General features: G+C 54.6%; 1 protein-coding gene and 1 long non-coding RNA gene across 3 annotated transcripts; one reads left to right on the top strand and one right to left on the bottom strand.

Annotated features, from left to right (window-relative positions):
* Window positions 1–594: 594 nt before the first annotated feature.
* LOC125135411 (myosin-7) lies at window positions 595–23,760 on the top strand. Its single transcript, XM_047795542.1, has 40 exons — window positions 595–672; window positions 1,875–1,927; window positions 2,336–2,544; window positions 2,838–2,981; window positions 3,266–3,422; window positions 3,585–3,612; window positions 4,232–4,340; window positions 4,424–4,516; window positions 4,620–4,683; window positions 5,037–5,135; window positions 5,370–5,473; window positions 6,133–6,271; window positions 6,374–6,492; window positions 6,604–6,753; window positions 6,989–7,159; window positions 7,761–8,070; window positions 8,557–8,624; window positions 9,997–10,084; window positions 10,720–10,837; window positions 10,956–11,079; window positions 11,360–11,496; window positions 12,039–12,294; window positions 12,880–13,122; window positions 13,273–13,449; window positions 14,464–14,609; window positions 15,738–15,828; window positions 16,606–16,995; window positions 17,208–17,334; window positions 17,488–17,606; window positions 18,313–18,509; window positions 19,068–19,251; window positions 19,416–19,581; window positions 19,725–19,849; window positions 20,390–20,698; window positions 20,917–21,120; window positions 21,239–21,364; window positions 21,448–21,723; window positions 22,744–22,839; window positions 22,953–23,087; window positions 23,629–23,760. The coding sequence occupies exons 3-40, from the start codon at window positions 2,344–2,346 to the stop codon at window positions 23,644–23,646; spliced, it is 5,808 nt and encodes a 1,935-aa protein (XP_047651498.1). The 5' UTR covers window positions 595–672; window positions 1,875–1,927; window positions 2,336–2,343; the 3' UTR covers window positions 23,647–23,760.
* Window positions 22,951–26,695, bottom strand: LOC125135414 (uncharacterized). Of its 2 annotated transcripts, none has more exons than XR_007136959.1 (3): window positions 26,219–26,695; window positions 23,590–25,745; window positions 22,951–23,111 (listed from the first exon to the last, which is right to left on the bottom strand). It is a non-coding gene; the product is annotated as an uncharacterized LOC125135414 (long non-coding RNA). The 2 variants fall into 2 exon arrangements; XR_007136958.1 differs by having other exon boundaries at window positions 23,590–24,516; window positions 25,670–26,684.
* Between the last annotated feature and the right edge of the window lie 1,125 nt (window positions 26,696–27,820).

The following is a 27,820-nucleotide window of genomic DNA, read 5'->3' on the forward strand; positions in this document are numbered from 1 at the left end:
AACCAGTGCCCCATCCAGAGTCCCCATCTCTAATCTCCCTAGTCGCTGTTCTTGCCATCTGGCTGGGAAATCTTCTTCCAGCTGCCCCCATCTAGTCCCTACCCTGGGCCCAACTCTGCTCTGCTCCTCTGCTGCTGACTCTCAGCCCTTCCCATCTCACAATTGGAGGCATGACCCGGGCCAGGGAGCAGGGAGAACTCTGTGCAAGAGGGCCCAGGCTGGTCCCGAGGGGCAGGGGCCCGAGGGCAGCAGTGTCAGGGGCCAGGAGAGCACTGGGGGAAGGGCCAGGGCCCTGCCTGCCCGAGGTCATGGTGGTCGTGGTCAGTTCCCTCTCCTGCAGCTGTGGAATGTGAGGCCCGGCCTGGGAGATATTTTGGCTGTACTTAGAGCCATCCCCGCCCCCTGGAATCAGACCCTGCTCACTCCATGCCATAACAATGACGACCACTTCCAATTGTTTCCTAGGTGGAGGGGGTGGGGAGGGGAGCATGGCTTGGGAAGGGGGGGAGCCTGGGGGAAATACTTCTAGTGACAACAGTCCTTTCTAAATCCGGCTGGGGACTGGGTGCAGGTGGGGGTGGGGACACCCTGCTGCCCCATATATACAGCCCCTGACCAGGTCAGCTCCACAGCTCTCTCCCGTGCTCCGTCTTCTTTCCTTGCTGCTCTCAGGTAGGAGCGTGGAGCTGGAGGCCTTCCTCTGGGATAGGGGCCCCAGGTTTAGGAAGGGGCTCCTCTAGGAACAGCAAGCTGCATGCAGGGCTTCATGCAAAGTACCAGGTCTGGTCACTGAGCACACACACATGGACAGGTCTAAACATGAGTATATGTGCTAATGGGAGTGTGGGGGTGGAGGGGGCTCATGTGTTACAGGGGGCAATGTCTGTATCTGAGCATGTGAGACTAGAATGCCTCAGAGAAGTGTGTGTGTGTGTGTGTGTGTGTGTGTGTGTGTGTGTGTGTGAGCGCGTTGTGAACAGCGTGTACTGTCTGAATGCACGGTGAGGGAGGCCACAACCTCACTGCCTAAGAAGCAGAAATATCAAGTGGGACACATGTTTATGATCTGGCCCGAGAACAAGTAGGTCCATTTGGTGGGAGCAGAGAGGGTAGCAGAGAACAATTATTTAGAAAGTGTCCTCAAAAGCTAGTTCTGTGAGATCTGCAATATGTAACTACCCATGTCCGCACACGCTGAGGGGTTTGTGTACACATCCAGGGGTTGAGACCGTCACTATGGGTACCCCCTGCAAAAGACACCCACAGGCACAGGCATGTGGTGTGGCTATTCCTGTCTCCTACACTTGACGTGCCTGCGGAGAACACTGGGCTGTGTCACGGGTGTGTCTGGGAGATGCCCACAGGGGCGCCTCTCTGACAATGTTCACCACAACTGACAATAAAATGGGGACGGGATGGAAGAGAACTGGCTTTGAAGTCATAAGACTTGGGTTCAAATCCTGGCTCCACCACTTACTGTTAATGTGCTCTTGGACAAGGAAGCCTGTTCACCTTGATTGCTTCCGCCATAGACTAGGGCGAGGATTGACAAGGAGGATGTGCCTAAAAGTGTTCTGCAGGCTGTAAAGAATGTATCTCAGGTGGCTCAAAGAAGGCGAGCTTCACCAGATGGGGCTAGGCAAGGGCGGGACCATCTCCCAGGAGTGAGGAGTAAAGGGCTTATTGAGCTGACATCAGAAACCTGGGTGGGCCGGGCGGGCCAGAGGGGGAGAGTGTTGGAAAGCGAGAGAGGACAGGACCAGAAAAGCCTACAAGCACCTCCCACCTATGTTCAGGCCTGGGGGCGAGGGCTGTGAGGGCAGAGCCAGGGCAAGGCAGAGAAGTAGCCCTGACACAGCCATCCTTCTCCCCAGGCCCCTGCCAGCTTGAGCCTCTTTCTTCTCCCAGGGACATTCGAGAAACCAAGGTAAGGAGAGAAGAAGATGGGGTGTGGGGGGTGGATCTGGGAAGACAGAACTCGAGTTTCTGCCTTGGGGAGCATGGCTTGGTGACCAGGAGTTCTCACCTGTGACTAGTGAGGGGGCCGAGGAGGGATGAGGCTTAGAAATGGGTCTAGTTAGCTTCCTGCTCCCAAGAAAAGCCCAAGATACGTCTTCCTCCTCTGGGAGAGGCCCAGCCTGGACAAATGTTAGCCTCCCTCTCTGCCCAAGCAGGTTGGCTAGGCCGTTCTCAGGCTAAGGAGTAAGCTCAAGGAATAAGAGACTCTTGGTGACCCCTCCTGACTCCTGAGCTCAGTGCTAGGCCTTGGGGCTCCTGCTAAAGAGATGCCCCCAGGGAGGGGAGGGCAGCCAGCTCCTTCTCTCTTCTGCTACAGGCGCAGCCATGGTGGATGCGGAGATGGCCGCGTTTGGGGAGGCCGCCCCCTACCTGCGCAAGTCAGAGAAGGAGCGGCTGGAAGCCCAGACCAGGCCTTTCGACCTCAAGAAGGATGTCTATGTTCCTGATGACAAAGAGGAGTTCGTCAAGGCCAAGATTTTGTCTCGAGAGGGTGGCAAAGTCACCGCTGAGACCGAGCATGGCAAGGTGAGTGGCAGGACCAGTGTGAGAGGACACCCTGGATGCACCCACACCTGGGGTGGATGGAGGGGGTGCCACCAGGAGGCACCCCCTACGGCCCTGAGGATGGTCTGGTTCTCCCTTCCTTTGGGTAGGGATCTACTCCTTCCAAACAGCCCTTCTCATCCCCAGCATCAGACATCTATCCTCTCTGGGACCCCGGTCCTTTATCTCTCATGAACACCACTGTGCTATAACTTGTCCAATTCCCATCCCTGCTGAGGGGGCTGACAGAAGGGCCTGTATGTGGGCTGTTGCAGACGGTGACTGTGAAGGAGGACCAGGTGCTGCAGCAGAATCCACCCAAGTTTGACAAGATCGAGGACATGGCCATGCTGACCTTCCTGCACGAGCCCGCGGTGCTCTACAACCTCAAGGAACGCTACGCCTCCTGGATGATCTATGTGAGTGTGGCCCCTGGGACATTCCTCTGAGGCTAGCAGTCTCCTGCTCTGTGTATTTCCACCTCCTGGAGCCCAGAGTTTCTGTCCTTTGTGCCTGGGCAGTACTGCATTCTGTCCTGCTCCCTGCGTCCTTGGTTCAGTTCTAATACCCTGAGGTCTCAGATTTAGTGCATTCATAGGTTTTCTCTTCTCTTCTCCCTCTCTTAAGACCTTTCTCTAACTTTGAAAACCACCATCCCTCTTCCTTCATCACCAACAATGCACTCCTCCTTTTCCTCCCCTAGACCTACTCGGGCCTCTTCTGTGTCACAATCAACCCCTACAAGTGGCTGCCGGTGTACAACGCTGAGGTGGTGGCTGCCTACCGGGGCAAGAAGAGGAGCGAGGCGCCGCCCCACATCTTCTCCATCTCTGACAACGCCTACCAGTACATGCTGACAGGTGACAGGCCCCAAGCCAAGGGTTTCCTGAGGGCCCTTCCTTCTCCCAAGGGATTCAGGCCACTGGGGGTTGGGTGAGAGAGGCAGGGAGCAGGGATGGGGAAAGCCAGATGAAGTACTCTGTATGGCTCCTGACTTTTTCCTCCCAATTTTCTCCCCACAGACAGAGAAAACCAGTCCATCCTGATCACGTGAGTGTGGTTCTTAGCCTGCTCCCTTCCAAAATCTCCCTGAATCCAGCCCCCATCAGGACCACAGCCCCCATGCATAGACCCACAGTTCTCTTCCCCTGACCTTCATGCCAGCTCTGATTCCTTCTCTGGCCTTCGCCTTGACCTTCTCCATGCCCCCCTCTTCCTTTCTGCTTCCCATCCCTTATTTTTCCTCTCCCATCTGCTTCTCTCATGTTCCTCCAACTTATCCCCCATATATCCATAAGCCCAGTATCACCATGTCTTCTTCACCTCTTCATTTTCTTTCATCTTTCACTTTGGAAACATTCCCCATTCGTCCAACCCCTACCTATTCTTTTCCAAACAGCCCAGGCCCGTCTCCTCTGATTGACCTTTCCCAGCTAAGACCAGGTTCCACCTGCCCAAATCCATACCTTTCTGGGCATCCTTCCTGGTTGCTACCCTTGACCTGATATATGTCAGAGTACAGCTGTATGTTCAGGAAGCATATTATCTGGTAGCTTTCTGCTTCAGAGCTCCCACTGCCAAATAAAACCCGGCAATCTCTCCTGACTGGAGGCTTGCTGGTCTCAAACAATGTTTGTCCACTGCCTAATATGCCTGACTGTCCGGACAGCGGAGAATCCGGGGCAGGGAAGACAGTCAACACCAAGAGGGTCATCCAGTACTTTGCTGTCATTGCCGCCATTGGGGACCGCAGCAAGAAGGAGCAGACCCCAGGCAAGGTAGGTGTCCTATCCACCAAGGGCCAGCATGGCAAGGAGGGAAAGGGCAGCCTCTCATTTGCCATCCTTCTTGACCTCTGCAGGGCACCCTGGAGGACCAGATCATCCAGGCCAACCCTGCCCTGGAGGCCTTTGGCAACGCCAAGACCGTTAGGAACGACAACTCCTCCCGCTTCGTGAGTGCTCCCTGACTTTGGACTTGGGATCTGGGCTGGTCAAAGGCTGGCATCAAATATGAGCCCTCCCTCAACTCTTCACCATTCTTCTCCATCTCTCCAGGGGAAATTCATTCGAATCCATTTTGGGGCGACTGGAAAGTTGGCGTCTGCAGACATAGAGACCTGTGAGTGGCAGGGATTCACTAGGGCTCAGCCTGAGCTCAACCTCTCCTCTCTGTCCCTCTCCCTTTCTGTCTCTGTGCCTGAAGGTCTGCATATCCATCTCCCTCTGGTCGTTCTCCATCTGTCTCTGCATGTCTGTGTGTTTTTCTCTGGGACTTTTCTCAAAGACCCTTTCTCTCCTTCTGGGACTGTCTCCACCTTTACCCCTGTGTGTGACCTCTGCATGGCTGTGTATGTGTCTCTCCCCCCTCCCTCTGTCCTTTGTTTATAATATTCATCATTCATTTTTCTCTATTTCCTTATACTTAAATTCCAACCATTTCTTCCTCTCTTTCTTCTCCGCCACTATTCACAGACCTTCTGGAAAAATCCAGAGTTATTTTCCAGCTGAAAGCAGAGAGAGATTATCACATTTTCTACCAAATCCTGTCTAACAAAAAGCCTGAGCTGCTGGGTGAGTCAGAGCTACCAACCGAGACCAGTATCTCCATGGCAACCTATCCCCTCAGCTTGTGGCTGCTTGTTGACAGGCCTGGGTTTATGGCATTGCAGGATTCAGTTCTGTGGGACGTGGGACCCCATTAAGCCCTTGTCATGTGCTCTCCTGCAGACCATGTGCTGCCGCAGGCACCCCCAGGGAGGGCCAGGGGTTTGCACCCACATTATAACCATGTCTTTCTCCCCCCAGACATGCTGCTTATCACCAACAACCCCTACGACTATGCATTCATCTCCCAAGGAGAGACCACTGTGGCCTCAATTGATGATGCTGAGGAGCTCATGGCCACTGACGTAAGTGTGTGAGGACCCAGCTGAGAGATGAGGGGCGGGCCGTGAGGGGCAAATGGGGGCCAGTTCATTGGCCCAGGAGTAGAGCCAAGACACTGGCTGTCTGCTGTTCAAAGTACGGCCCTCCCTGAGGGCCAAATATGCCCTATGACCAGAGGGTGCTGGGGAAGTGGTATGATGAGACAAGGCAGGCCGGTATTTGATGTTTTCAAACAAACCAGAGAGGACTGAAAGCCGTGGGACAGAGAAGCAGAAAAGCCAAAAAACAAGGCATCACCAAGGGAAAGGGGGTGGTGGTGGTCGTGCAGATGGCATGGGGCTAGAGCAGACTGTTAGGTAAAGAACAGGTATAGATACATATGAAAGGTCTAGACAGGAAGCAAGAGTAGGACCTGGAAGAGAGGCATCAGTAGGAGACATGAGTGGGTTTCCCAGCGCAGCTCCAGAGAACAGCTGTGACCATGATGCCGGGGCTGGAGCTGTCTACACCCCACCCTGCTCCTGAACCTCACATCTTAGTTCTGGAGTTCCCCCTGGGGATGGGAGTCTTAGAACCCACAGGGATGCAGGAGACAGGTTGGCTCTCCAACTGAGAGGGATCTTATTTACCGCCACACTCCTTTCTCTGGGATCCACCTCCCTTCTCTGGGGCCTGTCTACAGAACGCCTTTGATGTGCTGGGCTTCACTTCAGAGGAGAAGAACTCCATGTACAAGCTGACGGGCGCCATCATGCACTTCGGAAACATGAAATTCAAACTGAAGCAGCGAGAAGAGCAGGCTGAGCCAGACGGCACTGAAGGTGGGAGTCAGGGAGGCTGGGGGCAGCTGTGGAACCACTGAGACCAACGTCTGCAGAGGCATCATCCCTTTACCACCTATGTGACCTGCCCTTTCCTTCCAGAGGCTGACAAGTCCGCCTACCTCATGGGGCTGAACTCAGCTGATCTGCTCAAGGGGCTGTGCCACCCTCGGGTGAAGGTGGGCAACGAATACGTCACCAAGGGGCAGAATGTCCAGCAGGTGGGTCATCGTCAGAAATTAAGTTGGCAGGCAGGTGGAGGAGTGTCCGGTATGATGCAGTGGGAGCTTTGGAATTCACTCTTCCCCACCACCCTCTTTCTCACCTTCCAGGTGACGTATGCCACTGGGGCCTTGGCCAAGGCCGTGTATGAGAAGATGTTCAACTGGATGGTGACACGGATCAATACCACCCTGGAGACCAAGCAGCCACGCCAGTACTTCATAGGGGTCCTGGACATCGCTGGCTTTGAGATCTTCGATGTGAGTCGGGAACCCTGGGGGCGGGAGAGCAACAACCTGCTCATTCACACAGGCAGCCACTGCTGGCCAAGCTGGCTACAGGCCAGGCGGGGAGGGCAGAGGCTCAGCAGTGATGCAGATGGTCGGTCGTGTGTCTTCAGGGGAGGGAGCAGCCACTCCCCTTGCTGGGCTAGAGGCAGCCCTGGGCTGACCCCATGGGCCACCTGACCCGCCCCCTCCCCTCCCTGCCCGGCAGTTCAACAGCTTTGAGCAGCTCTGCATCAACTTCACCAACGAGAAGCTGCAGCAGTTCTTCAACCACCACATGTTCGTGCTGGAGCAGGAGGAGTACAAGAAGGAGGGCATCGAGTGGGAGTTCATCGACTTTGGCATGGACCTGCAGGCCTGCATCGACCTCATTGAGAAGGTGCTGCCTCGGCCCCTCTGCCCAACCTCTCCATTCACACATCACACATATGAAGGTCCCAGACAAAAATGGCAGCCCCCTCTCCCACTTCTGGGGATTGATCCAGATAGCGGAAGAATCCCAAGCCGTAGTTTCCAGACCCCTGTGTTATCCTAGCCACCCAGGACAGGGTGGGACATGGAAGAGTTCCCAGAGGCTTGAGAATGGACACATGGAGGACGGGAACCTCAGGGATGGTCTCCCACGCCAGTGTGTTTAGCAGCCCTGGTTTGCCCATCCAAGGAGCAGGAAGTTTGAGGGTGGGATGGGGGGTTCATAAAAGAACACCTATTTTCAAACCCAGGATCTCCAGGATCTGGGGGATGGAGTGATGTGTAAAGCACTTATAGCATCCACATTCCCAGACTTTCACAAAAGTCCCTCTGAAATCAAAGTCCCATCTTGGGAAGGCTTGAACAGGTACCAGATCACTGTACTCAGAACTGATCCTGATACATTAACACCCAAAGGAGCACCTCTATTTGCAAATCCTGACCTTAGATCAGGGTCCACCTCCATCTGCCTGAAGCAGGCTCAGTCATGCTCGCCCCTCCACCCCCAGCCCATGGGCATCATGTCCATCCTGGAAGAGGAGTGCATGTTCCCCAAGGCCACCGACATGACCTTCAAGGCCAAGCTGTATGACAACCACCTGGGCAAGTCCAACAACTTCCAGAAGCCACGCAACATCAAGGGGAGGCCTGAAGCCCACTTCGCTCTGATCCACTATGCTGGCACCGTGGACTACAACATCATAGGCTGGCTGCAGAAGAACAAAGACCCGCTCAACGAGACGGTGGTAGACTTGTACAAGAAGTCCTCTCTCAAGCTGCTCAGCAATCTGTTTGCCAACTATGCTGGGGCTGACACACGTAAGTAGAGATGGGGACCCAGGGGACTAGGAGCAGGGGTTCTGCCATGGTTCTACAGCAGGTCAATTCTACCACTCACCACTTCCATGCCATGTTGTGCTCAGAGGCTCAGTGAGATAGAAGTGGGTGGAGAAACCGAGGCACCACAGTAAAGACCCTGGCCTGGAAGTCAAAGGTGAAGGCCCCCTGTCCACTTATCTCCTTTTCTTTTCTTTTCTTTTTTAGGGCCGCATCTATGGCATATGGAGGTTCCCAGGCTAGGGTTAGAATCAGAGCTGCAGCCACCTGCCTACACCACAGCCACAGCAACACCAGATCTGAGCCACATCTGTGACCTACACCACAGCTCACAGCAATGCTAGATCATTAATCTACTGAGCAAGGCCAGGGATCAAACCCGTGTCCTCATGGACACTAGTCGGGTTTGTTACCACTGAGCCACAACAGGAACTCCTGATCTCCTTTTCTTGATTCTCTTTCCCACAGCTGTCGAGAAGGGCAAAGGCAAGGCCAAGAAAGGCTCATCCTTTCAGACTGTGTCAGCTCTGCACAGGGTGGGTGTGTGACCCCCACCCCCCTCCCTCAGCCCCGTTCCTTCCCTGTCTGCCGCCTCAGGCCATCTGTGAAGCTCTGCACTGTCTTCTCTCCCCTCCCTCTGCTGGCCTCTTCTCTCTTTTTTTTTTTTCTTTTTTTTTTTTTCCGGTCTTTTGTCTTTTTAGGGCTATATCCACAGCATATGGATGTTCCCAGGCTAGGGGTCTAATCGGAGCTACAGCTTAAGGCCTACACCACAGCCACAGCAACGCCAGATCCGAGCCACGTCAGTGAACTATACCACAGCTCATAGCAATACTGGATCGTTAACCCACTGAGCAAGGACAGGGATTGAACCCGCAACCTTGTGGTTCCTAGTTGGATTTGTTTGCACTGCACCACAACAGGAACTCCAGCTGGCCTCTTCTCTTACTCCTTGCCCGTCTCACATCTCTTCTCCATCCCTTCTGCCTCCCATCCTCTCCTTCATGGCTTCCCCTAGCACTGCTTCATCCTCCAGTTCCCCACATTCTCTGCCTATCTCTTTCCCTTTCTTTCTCTCCTCTCCCTTTTTTTTTTTTTTTTTGTTGTTGTTGCTATTTCTTGGGCCGCTCCCGCAGCATATGGAGGTTCCCAGGCTAGGGGTGGAATTGGAGCTGTAGCCACTGGCCTACGCCAGAGCCACAGCAACGCGGGATCCGAGCCGTGTCTGCAACCTACACCACAGCTCACGGCAACGCCGGATCGTTAACCCACTGAGCAAGGGCAGGGACCGAACCCGCAACCTCATGGTTCCTAGTCGGATTCGTTAACCACTGCGCCACGACGGGAACTCCTCCTCTCCCTTTTTTTTTCTTATTTTTATTATTTTTTTTATTTTTATTTTCCCACTGTACAGCAAGGGGGTCAGGTTATCCTTACATGTATACATTACAATTACATTTTTCCCCCAGCCTTTCTTCTGTTGCAACATGAGTATCTAGACAAAGTTCTCAATGCTATTCAGCAGGATCTCCTTGTAAATCTATTCTAAATTGTGTCTGATAAGCCCAAGCTCCCGATCCCTCCCACTCCCTCCCCCTCCCATCAGGCAGCCACAAGTCTCTTCTCCAAGTCCATGATTTTCTTTTCTAAGGAGATGTTCATTTGTGCTGGATATCAGATTCCAGTTATAAGTGATATCATATGGTATTTGTCTTTGTCTTTCTGGCTCATTTCACTCAGTATGAGATTCTCTAGCTCCATCCATGTTGCTGCAAATGGCATTATGTCATTCTTTTTTATGGCTGAGTAGTATTCCATTGTGTATATATACCACATCTTCCTCTCCCTTTTTTAAACACCTCTTTCTTTCACTTTCTTTACTTTCCCCTCTTGTGTTCTGGGCCACAGGAAAATCTGAACAAGCTGATGACCAACTTGCGCTCCACACATCCCCACTTCGTGCGCTGCATCATCCCCAATGAGACAAAGTCTCCAGGTGAGCCAAGTAGTCGGGCCCAGCCTGCTGCTGGAAACCCAGGACCCTGGGCACGGGGCCTTCTAGGTCACCTCCTGATCTCCACCACAGAGGTTTCCAAATCACATTCTTCCCTCCCTACCCCTACCCCAGCCTCAGTGCTACCTTACATTTGCAAAGGGTAACTCAGGGTAACATGTAAGGCACTTTGATGAACATTACCTCGCAAGTGCCTTATAACCCTCAGGAGTCATATATGCATTGTTTATCCTTTTCTAAATGATAAGGAAATGGAAGAGTTCAGGTGCCTAGGTTCAAGGCCTGGCTCTGTTCTGATTAGCCTGGTAACCTTGTAACCTTGGTCAAGTCCCTTAACCCTTCAGGGCTTAGTTCATTCTCTAGAAAGTGGTCTATTTTTGTCCTAACTACTACCTATGATAAAAGGCATAAACCATATAAAATAAGAACTGTGAAAGCCTTTTGGTTACTCTTAAAAATATGGCTAGAAAAAAATGAAAAATAAAATAATTATTATTAACTGACTTGCTAAGGTTACAGGCTAACACGTGTCAGGGCCAGGATCAGAACCTAGAATCCTTGGCTCTTGATCCTGTGCTCTCCCCACACACTCCTCTCCCTCTCCCCTCCTATCACAGGGGTAATAGACAATCCTCTGGTCATGCACCAGCTGCGCTGCAACGGCGTGCTGGAGGGCATCCGCATCTGCAGAAAGGGCTTCCCCAACCGCATCCTCTATGGGGACTTCCGGCAGAGGTGGGTCCTGGGGCGCCCCTGGGGCTCAGGGAACAGGGGGAACTTGGGTAGCCTTGGATTCTGTGGGCAGAGCAGACCAATGCAGAACTTGGGTGAATCCAGGCACCTTCCTCCCCAGATATCGTATCCTGAACCCAGCGGCCATCCCCGAGGGCCAGTTCATTGACAGCAGGAAAGGAGCAGAGAAGCTGCTGGGCTCCCTGGACATTGACCACAACCAGTACAAGTTTGGCCACACCAAGGTGAGGAAAGAGAGGAGACAAACTGATTATAGGAAGACCACTTTTGTCCTTTGGCTCCTCACCTCATGGCTCCTTCCTTTTTACCAATCATCTCAGGACCACTGCTAAACCACATGCTAGCCCTTACTGGGGACCACATGGCACTGCTTCCCATCCCAGCTCCAGCTGCCACTGACCTCCTTCCGCCAGTGCTTTCCTGCCTGGTTACCCCCCCTAGATAACCCCCTCCTCTTTCCCCTCCTGCCCGGGCTAATCATGACCACACATGCCTTCTCTGCAGGTGTTCTTCAAGGCAGGGCTGCTGGGGCTGCTGGAGGAGATGCGGGACGAGAGGCTGAGCCGCATCATCACCCGCATCCAGGCTCAGTCCCGGGGTGTGCTCTCCAGAATGGAGTTCAAGAAGCTGCTGGAACGCAGGTGAGAGATCTCAGGAGGAGGTTCCCAGGCATCTGAGGCAGTGTAAAGAGAAAGAACTCACCAGGTCTTCAAATGACAAAGGGAACACAACACGCATATGGACTCCTGATGGGCCTCACTGTTGGAGTTTGGGGCAGGTGGCAGAAGGGGCCATTACCTCAGAGCCAGGACCTCAGGATGGGAAAGAGGAGGCTCTCTCACCACCCTTCTTTTTTTTTTTTGTCTTTTTGTCTTTTTTTGTTGTTGTTGTAGTTGTTGCCGTTGTTGCTGTTGCTATTTCTTGGGCCGCTCCTGTGGCATATGGAGGTTCCCAGGCTAGGGGTCTAATCGGAGCCGTAGCCGCCGGCCTACGCCAGAGCCATAGCAACGCGGGATCTGAGCCGTGTCTGCAACCTACACCACAGCTCACGGCAACGCCGGATCGTTAACCCACTGAGCAAGGGCAGGAACCGAACCCGCAACCTCATGGTTCCTAGTCAGATTCGTTAACCACTGCGCCACGACGGGAACTCCTCACCACCCTTCTTGCTGGATCCCCACAGAGACTCCCTGCTGATAATCCAGTGGAACATTCGGGCCTTCATGAGCGTCAAGAACTGGCCCTGGATGAAGCTCTACTTCAAGATCAAGCCGCTGCTGAAGAGCGCAGAGACGGAGAAGGAGATGGCTACCATGAAGGAGGAGTTTGGGCGCCTCAAAGAGGCGCTGGAGAAGTCAGAGGCCCGCCGCAAGGAGCTAGAGGAGAAGATGGTGTCCCTGCTGCAGGAGAAGAATGACCTGCAGCTCCAAGTACAGGCGGTAAGGCTCCAGGGCCTCTGCTGGCTCTTATGCCCTGCTCTGCCTGCATCTCCTACAAGTCCTCCACCCACGGGCTCACCGCCTTGGGGCTCACCGCCTTGTACCTTCATAGCAGAGGGTCCTGGAAGCACTGCTTCCAAAGACCTCCAAGGAGGTGTCTTGAGGGAAGGGGAGAAAGAACTAACTTAATAAAACACAGGCTTTCCACCTGAATCCACGGCGTAATGATTTTGTGGTCCTGGGCAAATGATGCCTTATCTTTGATTCTCAATGTCCTCATCTCTAGATAGGGAATAAAGCTGCTCATCTTGCCAGGTTGTAAACATGTAAAGTTCTGGCATCAACAAACACAGTTCCCTCCCATGGAGGAGACCAGAGAAGATGAAGAGACTTCTTCCCCCCTTCCCTTCTGCTCTCATCCCCCAGTGCTCCCATCACACTGCCCTAAATCTCTTCCTCTTCCCATCTTGAGGTTCTTCTCAGCTGGGCAGACCCTGGAGCTCTCCTCCTACAGAGATGGCAGAGCCTGTCCCTCCCTCCACCTGCCACCCACCAAACAGCCTTCCCTCTGTACCTTGCCCTCAGGAACAAGACAATCTGGCTGATGCAGAGGAGCGCTGCGACCAGCTGATCAAGAACAAGATCCAGTTGGAGGCCAAGGTGAAGGAGATGACCGAGAGGCTGGAGGACGAGGAGGAGATGAACGCTGAGCTCACGGCCAAGAAGCGCAAGCTGGAAGATGAGTGCTCTGAGCTCAAGAGGGACATTGATGACCTGGAGCTGACGCTGGCCAAGGTGGAGAAGGAGAAGCATGCCACAGAGAACAAGGTGAGGGCAGCTCTCTCTGGCTCCAGACCCAAGACGTCTCAGGGTTCCCAGACCTGAGTGTGGTCCTAGTCCTTGGCATTGGAGGTCTCCATAGATGTTTCCAAGTTGGTGACATTTGACCTTAAAGGGGATGGGGTTCTTGGCTTGCAGGTGAAGAACCTGACAGAGGAGATGGCTGGACTGGATGAGATCATCGCCAAGCTGACCAAGGAGAAGAAAGCTCTGCAAGAGGCCCACCAGCAGGCCCTGGATGACCTTCAGGCCGAGGAGGACAAGGTCAACACCCTGACCAAGGCCAAAGTCAAGCTGGAACAGCATGTGGATGATGTAAGTAGATTGTCACAGGACCTATATATACCATGTCCACTTGTGAATGTGTCTGTGTGTGTGTCTGTGTTTAATGGTTGGGTGGGGTTGGAGAGTACTCCCTCTCCTGACACCTTTCTGAAAGGGAGCTGGGAGAGTTCAGTGGAAACAAACCTAACTAGTATCCATGAGGATGTGGGTTTGATCCCTGGACTTGCTTCAGTGGGTTAAGGATCTGGGGTTGCTGTGTCTGTGGTTGCAGCTCTAATTCTACCCCTAGCCTGGGAACTTCCATATGCCGCAGGTACAGCCTAAAAAAAGCAAAAAAAAAAGTGTATATAATAATAAAAGGGAGCTGGGGAATAGAAAAAGGGGAATGATGATCAATTTTGAGTTATGCATCTCATCTCACTGATAAGATCAGCAGTAGAGATGGGCTTCCTTATTTCACTTTAGGCTCAAGCCTATACAGCTCTACCTTCAACCACATTCAGAATGTTATAACAGCATGATAAATTTTCTTGAGAATTTTGTGAAGCTCCATGAGGAGGATTGCTGCACTTCTAATATTTTAGCCAAGACCTAGTCCTCAGAGATCACTGTCCCCAAAGATAGTCCTTTGAGCATATCTTTACTGAATCACTCTTTATCACTCTGTGTTATCATTACTGATGTATCTGTCCCAGCCATAGACTGTAAATTGCCTTGAGACAGGAACTTGGATTTATTCAATTCGTGTCTGCAATGTCTAGCATGGCACCTAGAACCCAGCAGGTGCTTAAAGGATGCAGAATGAGTGAACATAGCTTTGGGATTTCATCCCAGTCATTCATTTAGTCATGTATCAAACAGTTACTGAGCGTCCCTACACGTCAGGCACTCTCACAGTCCCCTGGCAACAACCGGCACATTCTGAGGAAGCTTTCCCGAGTCTTGGCACCTCACAGCATTCCTCGACCCTGGAGGGACTGAGCACCCAAATCACCAAATCAGGGTGCTTGGCCTAATGGGGCATGTGGCCCTTCTCTCTGACAGTTGGAAGGGTCTCTGGAGCAGGAGAAGAAGGTGCGCATGGACCTGGAGCGAGCAAAGCGGAAGCTGGAGGGTGACCTGAAGCTGACCCAGGAGAGCATCATGGACCTGGAGAACGACAAGCAGCAGCTGGACGAGCGACTAAAAAAGTAGCGTGTTCCCCTGCCCAGTACCCTTCCTCTTCTGCCCAGCGTTCTGGTCCGCCAATGGCAGTACCAGCTAACCTGAGACATCCATCCTCAGAGGCAACAGCCTTATGCAGCCTTGATAAGTGGGTACAAAACTGTGGGCAAAACTTCCAGGAAGAGAGCTTTCCTCCCCCAGACATGCACATCAGGGCCTGGCAGGCCTTCCTGGCGAAAGTCTAACCCAAATCTCTCAAACCCTTTCTTCCTGCTGGGCACTCAAAAGGGATGGAAAATAACAGCTCACCCCCTTCATACACAAGTCTCTTTGGAGACCAGTTGCTTACCACAGAGGAAAGCTCCACACAAAAGCCTCTCAGGAAAGTCCTTTCGGGTCCTTCACAGGGAGCCCAGAGGACCACAGGGAAACCAGTCAGCTGCCACATTTGAGCAGTGCTGGGTCCAGGCCATTTCTCTGTTCTATGATCATGTGGTTCCAATTCTTATTGCAAGTCCTTCCAAAATGTGTAGATTGACTTTCCACACTTGGTAAACAGTGAGTCTGTAGGCCATACTGGGATAATCAAGGATCTTATGATGCTTTGGGGTCAGGACTTTGCAAGGCTCTGAGATTCATCATGATCTACAACACTCACCAGGAAGTCTTCACACTCCCCCAGTCATTTGTTGAGTGAAATGAATAAATATATAATTCCACTGATCCTCAAACTCCCTTTTACAAATGGTACTTTAACCTTACTTACCAAAGAGGAAAAGAAGGCTCAGGAAGGTTACCAAACTGCCCAAAGTACAGTGACAGAATTAAAGATCATCAGAGCTAAAAGGGGCCTTTGAGATGATCTTGTCCTAAGTCCTCATTTTACAGACCAAAGATGGGAGCATCTCAGAACTCAGGTCCTGTCACTCCACCTACAATGTTCTTCATGTTGCTTTTCCTATTCAATCCTTCAGCAGGTGTTACACTTTCAGGGGCACTACAACAGCCCTGGAAGCTGTTTTTTCTTGTTTGTTTGTTTGTTTGTTTGTTTGAAATCCTGCTCCTTCTTTGTTTCATTATCAACTCCAACCAATGGCAGGCCCTCCTGAAGCTCAACTGGCCTTCCTTGTCTCACCCTCCCTCCTTCCTTGCAGGAAAGACTTTGAGCTGAATGCCCTCAATGCGAGGATTGAGGATGAGCAGGCCCTGGGCAGCCAGCTGCAGAAGAAGCTCAAAGAGCTTCAGGTAAGGTCCCCAGGCTGGTCCTTCTCTCCCAGCATTACACATACTGGCTCTGTGTCCCTGAAGGGAAATGCTGAGCTATCACAGTTCCCCAGGGGAGCACCTCCAGGAGGGCTGGCTGATCCAAGGATGACACTGGAAGAGATCTTGAAAAGGTCTCGGGTCTTGGGGCAGAAATCCTCCTTCCTGTGTCACTTCTGGTTTAGCTGGTGACCTGGGGAGCTCCCTGCCAATCTCTGGGTCTTCATGTCCTCCACTGTTCCCTGTGACTTTTTTGTTTGTTTGTTTTTGGCCACATACACAGCACATGAAAGTTCCCAGCCAGGAGTCAAAACCACAACACAACAGTGACAACACTGGATCCTTAACCTACTGAGTCATCAGGGAATTCCCTGTGATTTTTAAGGCCCCTTCAGCCCTAATGGTCTGTGACTTCAATTCTTAATTGTCTGGTCAGATAGAATCTGGCTCTCATTTTAACTTCTATTATCTTTGCCACAAAACTGCTTAAAATATCCCTAGAAGATAGGTCTTTTTGTCCTTCAAGAGCCAGCTTCAACCACTTTCCTTGCAATAAAGAGAATGTACAATGTTCTGGCCCAAAGGCAGGCTAACTCAGTTGTCCAGATTATCTCCCCAGATCCTTTTATTTCTACTATTCACTGGTGGACCTAAGCTGACTGGTCTTCCAGACAGGCCAGGAGTTATTTAGCACCCTGGGAAGGGGGTTCCAATGGAGGGGTCTGGGCGGCGGGTCTGAGCCCCCTGTGTCCGGCCCAGGCACGCATCGAGGAGCTGGAGGAGGAGCTGGAGGCCGAGCGCACCGCCAGGGCCAAGGTGGAGAAGCTGCGCTCAGACCTGTCCCGGGAGCTGGAGGAGATCAGCGAGCGGCTGGAGGAGGCTGGAGGGGCCACGTCCGTGCAGATCGAGATGAACAAGAAGCGAGAGGCTGAGTTCCAGAAGATGAGGCGGGACCTGGAGGAGGCCACGCTGCAGCACGAGGCCACGGCGGCTGCCTTGCGCAAGAAGCACGCTGACAGTGTGGCCGAGCTGGGTGAGCAGATCGACAACCTGCAGCGAGTGAAGCAGAAGCTGGAGAAGGAGAAGAGCGAGTTCAAGCTGGAGCTGGACGATGTCACCTCCAACATGGAGCAGATCATCAAGGCCAAGGTGGGCTGTGCTCTCCTCTCCCCTCCTCCAATTCCCTCCACCTGCCTCCACTTTTCTCTCTTTGATGGTTCAGTTTCCCAATTCCCTTCTTCTACCCAGTTCTTGGACACTTTCCTTCTGCCATGCCTTCCTCTCCCTTTTTCCTTTAACTGCACTACTCACACTCCTTTCAGCCCCCCACATCTATCATACAACTCTCCTTCCTCTCCCAGGCTAACCTGGAGAAGATGTGCCGGACCCTGGAGGACCAGATGAACGAGCACCGGAGCAAGGCTGAGGAGACCCAGCGTTCGGTCAACGACCTCACCAGCCAGAGGGCCAAGCTGCAGACTGAGAACGGTGAGCAGCCCCACCTTGGTCTCCCGACTTCCTGAGCCACCCTAGGCTTGGGTGCATACACCTCTCCAGAGAATGGGACCTGAGGGTTAGGGGAAGGGTTGGGGGAAGAGGAGCAACTGACCTTGAGTTGAGTGTGCCCCCGTGCCTCTCCAGGTGAGCTGTCCCGGCAGCTGGATGAGAAGGAGGCGCTGATCTCCCAGCTGACCCGAGGGAAGCTCACCTACACCCAGCAGCTAGAGGACCTCAAGAGGCAGCTGGAGGAGGAGGTTAAGGTGAGGCCTAGACTCAGGCCACTTGGTCCAGCACACTTCTTTTCCCAAGAATAAGGCTTGCTGTCTACCCAGTACTTTGCCATCTTCCAAAAGGAGTAATAGCCCAGACCCTACCACGTGCCTTCTAAATCTATGTCCCATGCCTTGTCTGCTGCCATCTCTGGAGGGCACGGAGTAAGGGTGCCAGGGTTGGGTGGAAGTGAAGTGAGGAGAGGAAACTAGGGAGATGCGATGGGATTCAGGAACTGTACAAGTGGTCCTGGGATTAGCAGGGCAATCTTAAAACTGGAGAAAGAAACTCAACTGGATCTTATCCCTCGCACTTTGCTGGGCTCATGAAAAAGGGAAAAGAGATGACTTAAAAAAACACCAGGGCTCAAATCCTAACCTGCCTCTTAGAGCTTGGTGATTTTGGGGGAAATCACCTCTCTGAACCTCCATCTCCTCCCCTGTAAAATGGGGGTGAGGATGATAACGCCTACTGCAAGGAGGAGCACAGAGGGACTGGGCACGAAGTGTTTTGTAAATAGTGCAGTGCTGCATGGAATTTCTTTAACAGTACTTAGTAAACCGTTCCAGGTCCACCGGGGATTTGGAGATAGGGGAGACCATGGGAGGATGCTGAAATTAGGATGAGGAGATGGGCAAGAACTGGAGTTGCATCATGGGGAAAACTGAGCCCACCCCCCTGTACCACCTCTCCTAGGCAAAGAACGCCCTGGCCCATGCGCTGCAGTCGGCCCGGCACGACTGCGACCTGCTTCGGGAACAGTATGAGGAGGAGACAGAGGCCAAGGCCGAGCTGCAGCGTGTGCTGTCCAAGGCCAACTCAGAAGTGGCCCAGTGGAGGACCAAATATGAGACAGACGCCATCCAGAGGACTGAGGAGCTGGAAGAGGCCAAGTGAGTCCCAGGTGGCCTCCCTCTGGCTGAGTCCCCTATGTGGGCAAGACGCACCCCATGCCATTCCTCAGTAGACTGGCACAGGGGATAGATGCTTAGCTAGGTTTTGACAACAGAGGACCCTGCCCCAGCCCCACCTTCTTCTCCTCTCAGGGAAGCTTTTTGCTCGCGTTATGTTTCTCATCCGAATATAAGACGAACAAAAGGTTTGTCTGAGGGCAGAGTGCTCCCACCTGGGGCAGGGTGCCGTGGCAGGGAAGATGGGGGGCTCAGAGTCCATGTGTTCTCCATGTCTGCAGCCTAGAGGCTGGCCCAGGGTCAGAGGGATGCCACGGGGAAGGCCCTCCCTGGGCTGTGGGTCCTCATAACCTGCCACTCAGATCCTCTGCCTATCAGGTTCTTGGCCCCTGGGACTTACCCATAGGCTTCGCCAACAATGCTTCTGAATTTTCAGGGACTGTTTTCTGTGAGACTCATGATGTTTCTCCTTGTCCAAATCCACACCCTCCATCCTCCCCACCCTCTCCCACCACTCCTCCACCCCACCAACCCGGGCAGGAAAAAGCTGGCCCAGCGGCTGCAGGACGCCGAGGAGGCCGTCGAGGCCGTCAACGCCAAGTGCTCCTCGCTGGAGAAGACCAAGCACCGGCTGCAGAACGAGATCGAGGACCTGATGGTGGACGTGGAGCGCTCCAATGCGGCCGCCGCCGCCCTCGACAAGAAGCAGAGGAACTTCGACAAGGTGGGCCCAGGCTGGGGGCCCCGGCCAGGGGGCAGGGCAGGCGGGCGGCAGTCGGGAACGTCCCCCTCAGAGGCAGAGCCTGAGCCCAGGAGAGGGGCCAGGGCGCCCCTGGACGGCGAGGCCGGGGCCGGGGCTGCGCAGTGAGCCGCGTCGCGTCTCTGCAGATCCTGGCCGAGTGGAAGCAGAAGTACGAGGAGTCACAGTCGGAGCTGGAGTCCTCGCAGAAGGAGGCACGCTCACTCAGCACCGAGCTCTTCAAGCTCAAGAACGCCTATGAGGAGTCTCTGGAGCACCTGGAGACCTTCAAGCGGGAGAACAAGAACCTGCAGGGTGCGGGGCGGGAGACCCAGAAGGGGCGGGGGTTGGGGGGGGCGGTGTCGGCAAGGGGCGCCACCCAGCGGCTCCTAGAGACGTGCACCCCCCCACCGTGGGCCCAGGGCAGCCCCCAGCTGAGCGGCCCTCCTCTCCCACAGAGGAGATCTCCGACCTGACTGAGCAGCTGGGTTCCAGTGGAAAGACCATCCATGAGCTGGAGAAGGTCCGCAAGCAGCTGGAGGCAGAGAAGCTGGAGCTGCAGTCGGCCCTGGAAGAGGCCGAGGTGCGTGCACAGGGGGGAAGGGGGAGGGGAGTGGAGAGGAAGAGGAGCTGTAGGCTGTGGTCCTTGTTCTCCCTTTGTTTGGTTCATCTGGTGCATCCTCAGAGCCTAGAACACTGCTGGGCCCACAGTAGGCATTCAACAAATATTGTGGAATGAACGAATGAATGGGTCACTTACTTCCTTTCACACAAATACTTTAGACAAGATATCCTGTTTCACTACCCCCTTCCACCACTGCCTGCCTCTTCATTTTTACATTCTGTGCCTGATTGCTTCTGTTTCCTTGGCAACACCTCTCTCTTCATTTTCCTCTTTGTCTTCATAGCTTGCTCTCCTCTGTGAGAGCCTGAATCACCTTCTCTTAGGCTTTTTTTTTTTCCTTTTAAATTCTCTTTTCTTCCTCCTTCTACTTCTTTGACTGAACCACTTAGAGCACTCTTGAACTCATTTTGCAACCGCAATTCATGGACATACCCCCTGCCCCCATCCTGTGCCCTGAGTCCTGAGTGCCTCACACCCTCTCTCCCTACCCCCCTCCAGGCCTCCCTAGAGCATGAAGAGGGCAAGATCCTCCGGGCCCAGCTAGAGTTCAACCAGATCAAGGCAGAGATGGAGCGGAAGCTGGCCGAGAAGGATGAGGAGATGGAGCAGGCCAAACGCAACCACCTGCGGGTGGTGGACTCGCTGCAGACCTCCCTGGATGCAGAGACACGCAGCCGCAATGAGGCCCTGCGGGTGAAGAAGAAGATGGAGGGCGACCTCAACGAGATGGAGATCCAGCTCAGCCACGCCAATCGCATGGCCGCCGAGGCCCAGAAGCAAGTCAAGAGCCTGCAGAGCTTGCTGAAGGTACACGGAGAGTCTTGGAAGCAGGAAGTCCCCTCACCCAGAGTGGGGCAGTGGCCAAGTTGGGTAGTGGTGTCCCATCACAGCTCCTGATCCCTCCTGCCCCTGGGCCACTGCAGACTCCCCCCCCCCCGCCAAGACCCCTCCTAGCCGCCACTGTGGGCTCTCCCGGGCATCCAGAGGCCAGCTCCCTCTCACACGCCCACTCTCGTGATGTGCAGGACACCCAGATCCAGCTGGATGACGCGGTTCGTGCCAATGATGACCTGAAGGAGAATATTGCCATCGTGGAGCGGCGCAACAACCTGCTGCAGGCCGAGCTGGAGGAGCTGCGGGCCGTGGTGGAGCAGACAGAGAGGTCCCGGAAGCTGGCTGAGCAGGAGCTGATTGAGACCAGCGAGCGGGTGCAGCTGCTGCACTCCCAGGTGAGCAGCTTCCTGGGGTGTTCCCAGAGGGAAGCAAAGGCAGGACCCAGCTGGTGAGGTCTGGGAGATGCTCCTGGATGCTCAGTGCTTTTCCTGCTTTGCCCACCCCTACCTGCAGAACACTAGCCTCATCAACCAGAAGAAGAAGATGGAAGCAGACCTGTCCCAGCTTCAGACTGAAGTGGAGGAGGCGGTGCAGGAGTGCAGGAACGCCGAGGAGAAGGCCAAGAAGGCCATCACGGATGTGAGTCCCCCCACCCCAGACTGTCTGCTCCAAGCCAGGGTCCCCTTGAGCTGGAAGACTCAGACCCTGTGTCCCGTGCACAGGCCGCCATGATGGCGGAGGAGCTGAAGAAGGAGCAGGACACCAGCGCGCACCTGGAGCGCATGAAGAAGAACATGGAGCAGACCATCAAGGACCTGCAGCACCGGCTGGACGAGGCCGAGCAGATCGCCCTCAAGGGCGGCAAGAAGCAGCTGCAGAAGCTGGAGGCCCGGGTGCGGGAGCTGGAGAATGAGCTGGAGGCCGAGCAGAAGCGCAACGCGGAGTCGGTCAAGGGCATGAGGAAGAGTGAGCGTCGCATCAAGGAGCTCACCTACCAGGTGCGGGCATGGGGGCCACGCTGGGACCGGGCCCTCAGGAGTGGATGTGAAAGCGTGTCCCTCAGTCCACCTCCTGATCCTCGAGGGCCCCACACACAGCCACCTTCCAGGAAGGCCACCCATCCCTCCTGCCGGGCCCTCTGCATCAGGACCGGAAGCCAGGGTGACAACCACCCCAGAGGGATTAAGTATTTTTTCTTAGCATCTTCCAGGGCAAGGGGTGAGAGTACAGCCCCTAGCTGCCCTGTTCCTACTCTGCCTGGCCCCGTCCTACCCTGAGTCTCCCCTGGCTGAGCCTCCTGGCCTTCAAGCTCCACCTCACCATTCACCCTCTGCCTGTCCCCTGAAGACATACCCAGAGCTCCAGCAGAGCTCACCCAGCATGATCGCCAGAAAGCAAATAGATAGCCAATCCTTAGCCTGGTGTTATCACCACCAAAATACACCCAAGCCATTAAAATGAGTCTCAGAACTTCTCTGCTACTCAGGGAGGTATAGGCTTTAGCTCTCATGATGTTTCCTAGAATCGGACTATCAATTAGATTTTGTTTCTGTTCCAATCTGCAAAAAATTGCCATCCCACTATGTATACTCGTCTTAAACCTAGATCAAGTCTATGTCATTTCCCAGCATCCCAGGAAATCCCATCAGGTGTGCAGTCCCAGAGTGCCTGCCAGCCATGCTGGGTTCTTGGAATAGAGAGTTTATCCTCCATGGGGCCCCAGGATATCCCAGGGCCTGCTCCCTGGAACAGTGCCCACTCCCTGGAACAGTGCCCACACAGTTTTGTGTGCAATTTCAGGAGGCCCATCAGCTCCCTAGATTCTTTCTTGGTACAAACTATGCATACTTTTTTTATATATAAGAAATTGTAAGAATTCAACTATTTGGTGAGGATCCAAAAGTTGAATTGGGTCAGGATATTACATTAATGTTAAGATGAGTGGGGGAGGGGCCACACTGCTTCCCACGATGGTGCCAAACTCACTCGTTCCTGCCAACCCCCTCCACGACCCCCAGACGGAAGAGGACAGGAAGAACCTGCTGCGGCTACAGGACCTGGTAGACAAGCTACAGCTGAAGGTCAAGGCCTACAAGCGCCAGGCCGAGGAGGCGGTGAGTGACCCTGTGGGGCCTGGGCCTGGAGAGGCAGGTAGCTGGTCTCCAGGATGGGAGGCTAAGAACCCCTGGCCCCTCTCCCTCATCCTGCCACCCCCAAACCCCCACAGGAGGAACAGGCCAACACCAACCTGTCCAAGTTCCGCAAGGTGCAGCACGAGCTGGATGAGGCGGAGGAGCGGGCGGACATCGCCGAGTCCCAGGTCAACAAGCTTCGGGCCAAGAGCCGTGACATCGGCACCAAGGTGGGTTGTCCCCATGGCAGCACCCTGCCAACATCAGTGCCCTTCAGACAGAGCCCCTCACACCAGGATTCCTCCCCTTCATTCATCCCCCACGACTAAACCCCATGGCCCGAGAGGCAAGGTAACTCAGTCCCCTGTGATTTCTAAGCTTCTTCCAGCTCTAACTTCCAATGATTTTGTGGTCAGCAACCCTAGAAGACCCCATTTTGTATACACCCAGTGTGTCCCAATGTCCCCCATCTGCTATCTCTACTTCTCTTCCATTTAGTTTACATCTAGGCCTACAATCTTGTAACTCCAACCTAAGATGCATGCACTTCCTTGTCCTCACCCAAGCAGCATCCCTCTGGCTGACCCGAGCCCACTCTCCAGAACTGCCTTCCACACTGACCCCTAGGACTCACCTCCCACTGCCACAGGGCCTCCCTCAGGCCACACAGTGGTCCTCCCCTCTGTGGGTGCCCATCTCTCCTTTGTTGTATGTGCCCATCCCTGTACCCACCTCTCGGGAGCTAATTTGGACTTTGTTTCCTTTTAAAAGGGCTTGAACGAGGAGTAGATTTGCCACATCTTGATCTGCCCCATCCTGAGGGCGCAACAAAGCTCCCAGTCCTGGAGCCTGGAGAGCAGCCCCTTTGGAGGAAGCAGAATAAAGCACTTTTCTCTGAAGTGAGATGCTGCCTCTAGACTCTTCTTCACGGCCTGCCAGCCACAGGAACACAGGGACACAGACATGGGGATGGGGGGGAGACTCCAGAGGAGGTGACCAGACCCAGGAGGCTTCCCTGGTGAGCCCATAAGGCTCAGAGCATCCCACTGCAGCAATGCTACATGCTCCTTGCACCTCAGCAGGTGAAAGCTCTCCTCCCAGCCCTCTCCCTGGCCCAGAGACACTGGGGATTAAAGGAGATTTAGGGAAACCCTTAAGGCTCTCCTAGAAAATGTAAGCCCACCTGCTGTGAACCTACACTGCAGATCTGATCAACACTACCCCCACAGCTGATAACACCAGGGCTGTGAGGAGGAGGCTGGGCGTGTAGGGGTGCCCTCTGAGGCATGATCAACTTGGACAGGGGATAATGGCTCCCAGCCCTGGTCCAAGGCAAGAGTCTGAAAGGGCACGAGGTCTTGCAGCTATAGCCCATCCCTGCAGACATGTCCTCCATGGTCTCCAACCACCTCAGAGGGCAGCGCCTCCTCCCCCAGCACCACCGGGAGAACTGTACCCTAGCCCACCCTCCTCTCCTCTTCATTCCAGCTTCTCTAGCACTACACTCTTCTCCTTTCTTCCCACGGTAGCTTCTCTTCCCAAGACCCTCCTCTTCTGGACCTGCTGGAAGATGGAGGTTCTCTGGCTCCTTTAGAGCAGGCTATCTGGAGGGAAGGCAGGCAGATGAGGGACTGAGAAGAGCCACATGTGAGCAGGACCCTGGGGAGAGGACAGGATGTGTCACCAGAGGAAGGGTAGAAGTGGAAGAAGGAGCAAGCACTCCCTGGAGTCACTGCCACATCTGGCTACTTAGGGAAGGCTTGGGACTGTGGGCCACAGAGGCAGGCGCTTGGGAGGTGGTGGGACTGCCAGCCTCCAGCTGGAATTCCCAGGAGCCCCGGTTCAGCCCTGACCTGAATCTCTCCCACCCTCCCCACACAGCCACTCCTAGCCACCCCAGGCTCGGCGCTCCCAGTGCAGCAGCCAGAGTGAGGGCCCATCCCAGGAAGGAGGGGATGCCAGAATTAGAGAGCAAGAGAGAGGGAGAAGGGAGAGGGGGAATAGTGAAGAAATAAGACAGACCTGAGGAGGGGAGAAGTGGAGAGAAAGGGAGAGAGCTCCGGAACCTGGAGGAGGGTGACCAGGGTAACCAACAGAGAGAAAAGGCAGGGGAAGGGAGGAGGCGTCGGAAAGACTCAGAGCTGTCCGACCTCCCTCCTCACATGCTCCTCCATTTGCCCTGCCTGGCACCACTCCTCTTCCTAGGAAGGACTTGAGAGCAATAAGGAGATAAGTGGAGGAAAGAGAGGGACACACTTTAAAAAGGAGATGCAGGGGATGCCCAGAGCAGAGAAGAGAGAGGCAGAGAGAACGGCCAGTGACTGTGCAGAAAGACAGTGGGGTGTGAGAGGCCCAGCAGTCCAGCCACAGAAGCAGGGTGATGAAAGGGGATGGGAGAGGAGACAGGGAGGGTGAGCCTTGGATTGAGAAGCTGGAAGAGCTGACAGGGTGGTACTGGACAGAGGAGAGACTCCCAGGTCATTTCAGATGCAAGCAAAATCAGGAGAGAGGAGAATAGTTAGGTTAGAGAGAGATGGACAAAGCCCCTGAAGCAGGGCCTGGAGGCAGAGCTGGGACAGGCAGAGGGCGAGCAGAGGTCGGGCTCAGGAAAAGCAGAGACATGTGGAAGAGCAGGACTGTCAGACCCTGAGAAGGGCAGAAACACAGCACCAGGGAGAATTGGAGGCCAGGTCCGACTTGGAGGTAGGGAACCAGGCAGAAGGAAAGGGAGACAGACAGACACATGGGGAGCCAGGCAAAAGAGGGGTGACCTGGTGCCAAGGAAGCTGGCCCTGCCTCCTCATCCCCTCACCTGTGGCAGGGGTCTCCATCCGGTGCCCTTGCCCTCCAGGACTGCTAGCAGAATGAGGAGCTGCTTCAGGAGGCAGCTGAGGGGGGATGGAGAGCAGGGGTAGATGTGAGAGTGGGGGAAAGGAAGCGGCCTAGGAAAGGGAGAGGAGAGCAAACGGGACCAGGCAGGGGACAGAGCCCTGGAGCCAGTTAACCCCTCCTCCTCCAGCCACAGGAGACAGCAAGGACTGCCTGCTTCCCCCTCACCCCCACTCCTATATTGAGTGTGGTCCCCTCAGGACACAGAGTTCCCTGAGGACAAAGCCTAGTCCTTGTCACCTGGGCCTGACCCAGCCTGACCTGGTGTTCTCAGCCCCTTATCACGTCCCCAGGGCAATGGAACTGGGCAGTGACGCACTGGGCCATGGGCTAACCCCCAAGCTTGCACTCTGGGTCCTCAAGTGACCCAGGGCTGAGGACAGGTAGCTTGCATCCCCTGGGGGTAATGATTTGGCACATGCATCGGCAGGAAGTTGGAATGTGGGGTTGACTCAGGTCCCCCCAAGCTCACTGGATATGGAGTCCAAGTCCCCTGGAGATAGATGTGGATTCCTGAGTCCAGTAATGGGGCAGTGGAGGGTCCTAGGGAGTTGGAGAGACCACATATCTGGTGGAAAGTTCTCCTACCCAGAAAAACTGACCCCAGCCCATCCTCCCCACCTCCTCACTCTAGAGCTATATTGAGAGGTGACAGGAGATGGACTAGGAGAGGGAGCTGCGAGAGTGTTCCTGGGTGTGAGGGTGTGGGGAAGAGCCAGGGCAGGGGAGTCTGGCTTTGTTTCCTGAACACAATGTCCACTTAGTCATTAACAGGCACGGCCTGCTGAAGACCCAACACCTACTGCCTCTAAGAAGTGGCATCACTGGAGGCTGGGGAGGGGGGCCTTGAGGGCCTGGGGTGCTTGGGGACACCCATGAAGAAGGCCATGTGAGCATGAGCCCTGTGGGGGCTGGGAGAGGACCCTGGAGTTCTACCTGGGGAGGGGGGGAGTGGACTGCAGAGCCCCACCCCCACCCCATGGAATGCAGAGCCTGGGGCACAGCTGGTGTAAATCCCCAGGCCTGCCAGGGCCCCAGCCAGCCTCAGCAGCACCTGCACCCTCTGGCAGCCCAGAGAGGCGGAAGGGAGCAGCCCCCCACCCCCACTCCTCCTGTCTCAGGCCCCCAGGATTAACGCCTCCTGCTTCTCCTCACCCCTAGATTGCCCACACAGGGAACAGAGGGTGGCAGTTGCGGGGAGGGGCACGGTAAAAGCTTATGTGTGCAAATGTGTTTCAGTGTGCATAACAGCAAGTAGGAAAATCTACCAACTTCAGTGTGTAAGTGTAAAAATTTGCACGTGTATGTTTGAACGGGCATGGAGCCGTGGTGGTAAAGCCCATACATGAGGGTGCTGGACTGTGGGTTTGGGTGCAAATCTGCTGTCGGGCGGGGGGGGGGTCCCTTCCCCAGTTTGAGATGTTGGACAGTGGCACTGTACCAGGAGCATCAGGGGAAGGGTTGGGGGCTCCAGATGTGTCCCCAAAGTAATGCAGCCTCAAGTCCCCAGGAGGACACCTGCCAAGAGGACACCTGCCAGGAGGAAACCAAGACCACAGGGAAAGAGAGAGGAGCATGAACTTCTTTTCCTGACAAAGGGAAACTGAGTCAAGCGCCCAGTCAGTAGAGCCCCTCCCTGGGCATCCTGGCTCTAGCTCCCTGTCCCCAGCACCTTGGGACTCCAGGTCCAGAGAGAGCAGGGTTGCTCCCAGACTGGGGCTGTGTGAGGACAGGCCAGGGAAGAAAGGAGGGGTGGGGAAGAAGGGAGGGGATCCCGTGGTTGGGGGGCAGGAGACAAGCATCTGGCCTGCAGAAGGTGGCCCTCACCCAGTGTGCTCAACTCACCCTTCGGGTTAAAAATAACCAAGGTAAGGGCCTGGTGGGGTGGGGGAGGTGGAGTGAGAGGTCCTGTCTTGCCACTATCTGCCCATCAGCTCTTTGGAGGGCAGGAATGTGCCCAAGGACTAAAAAAAGGCCCTGGAGCCAGAGGGGCTAGGGCAACAGACCTTTCATGGGCAAATGTGGAGGCCCTGTTGTCCTCCTGTCACCTCCAGAGCCAAGGGATCAAAGGAGG

The sequence above is a fragment of the Phacochoerus africanus genome, chromosome 9 (assembly GCF_016906955.1).
Source record: "Phacochoerus africanus isolate WHEZ1 chromosome 9, ROS_Pafr_v1, whole genome shotgun sequence".
Classification (NCBI taxonomy): Eukaryota; Metazoa; Chordata; class Mammalia; order Artiodactyla; family Suidae; genus Phacochoerus; species Phacochoerus africanus.

Coding starts and splice junctions, on each gene's coding strand:
- LOC125135411 (XM_047795542.1), top strand. CDS start 2,344: ATGGTGGATGCGGAGATGGCCGCGTTTGGGGAGGCCGCCCCCTACCTG. Junction 13,123..13,272: donor AGCATGCCACAGAGAACAAG/GTGAGGGCAGCT, acceptor CTTGGCTTGCAG/GTGAAGAACCTGACAGAGGA. Junction 17,335..17,487: donor CAAGCTGCAGACTGAGAACG/GTGAGCAGCCCC, acceptor GTGCCTCTCCAG/GTGAGCTGTCCCGGCAGCTG.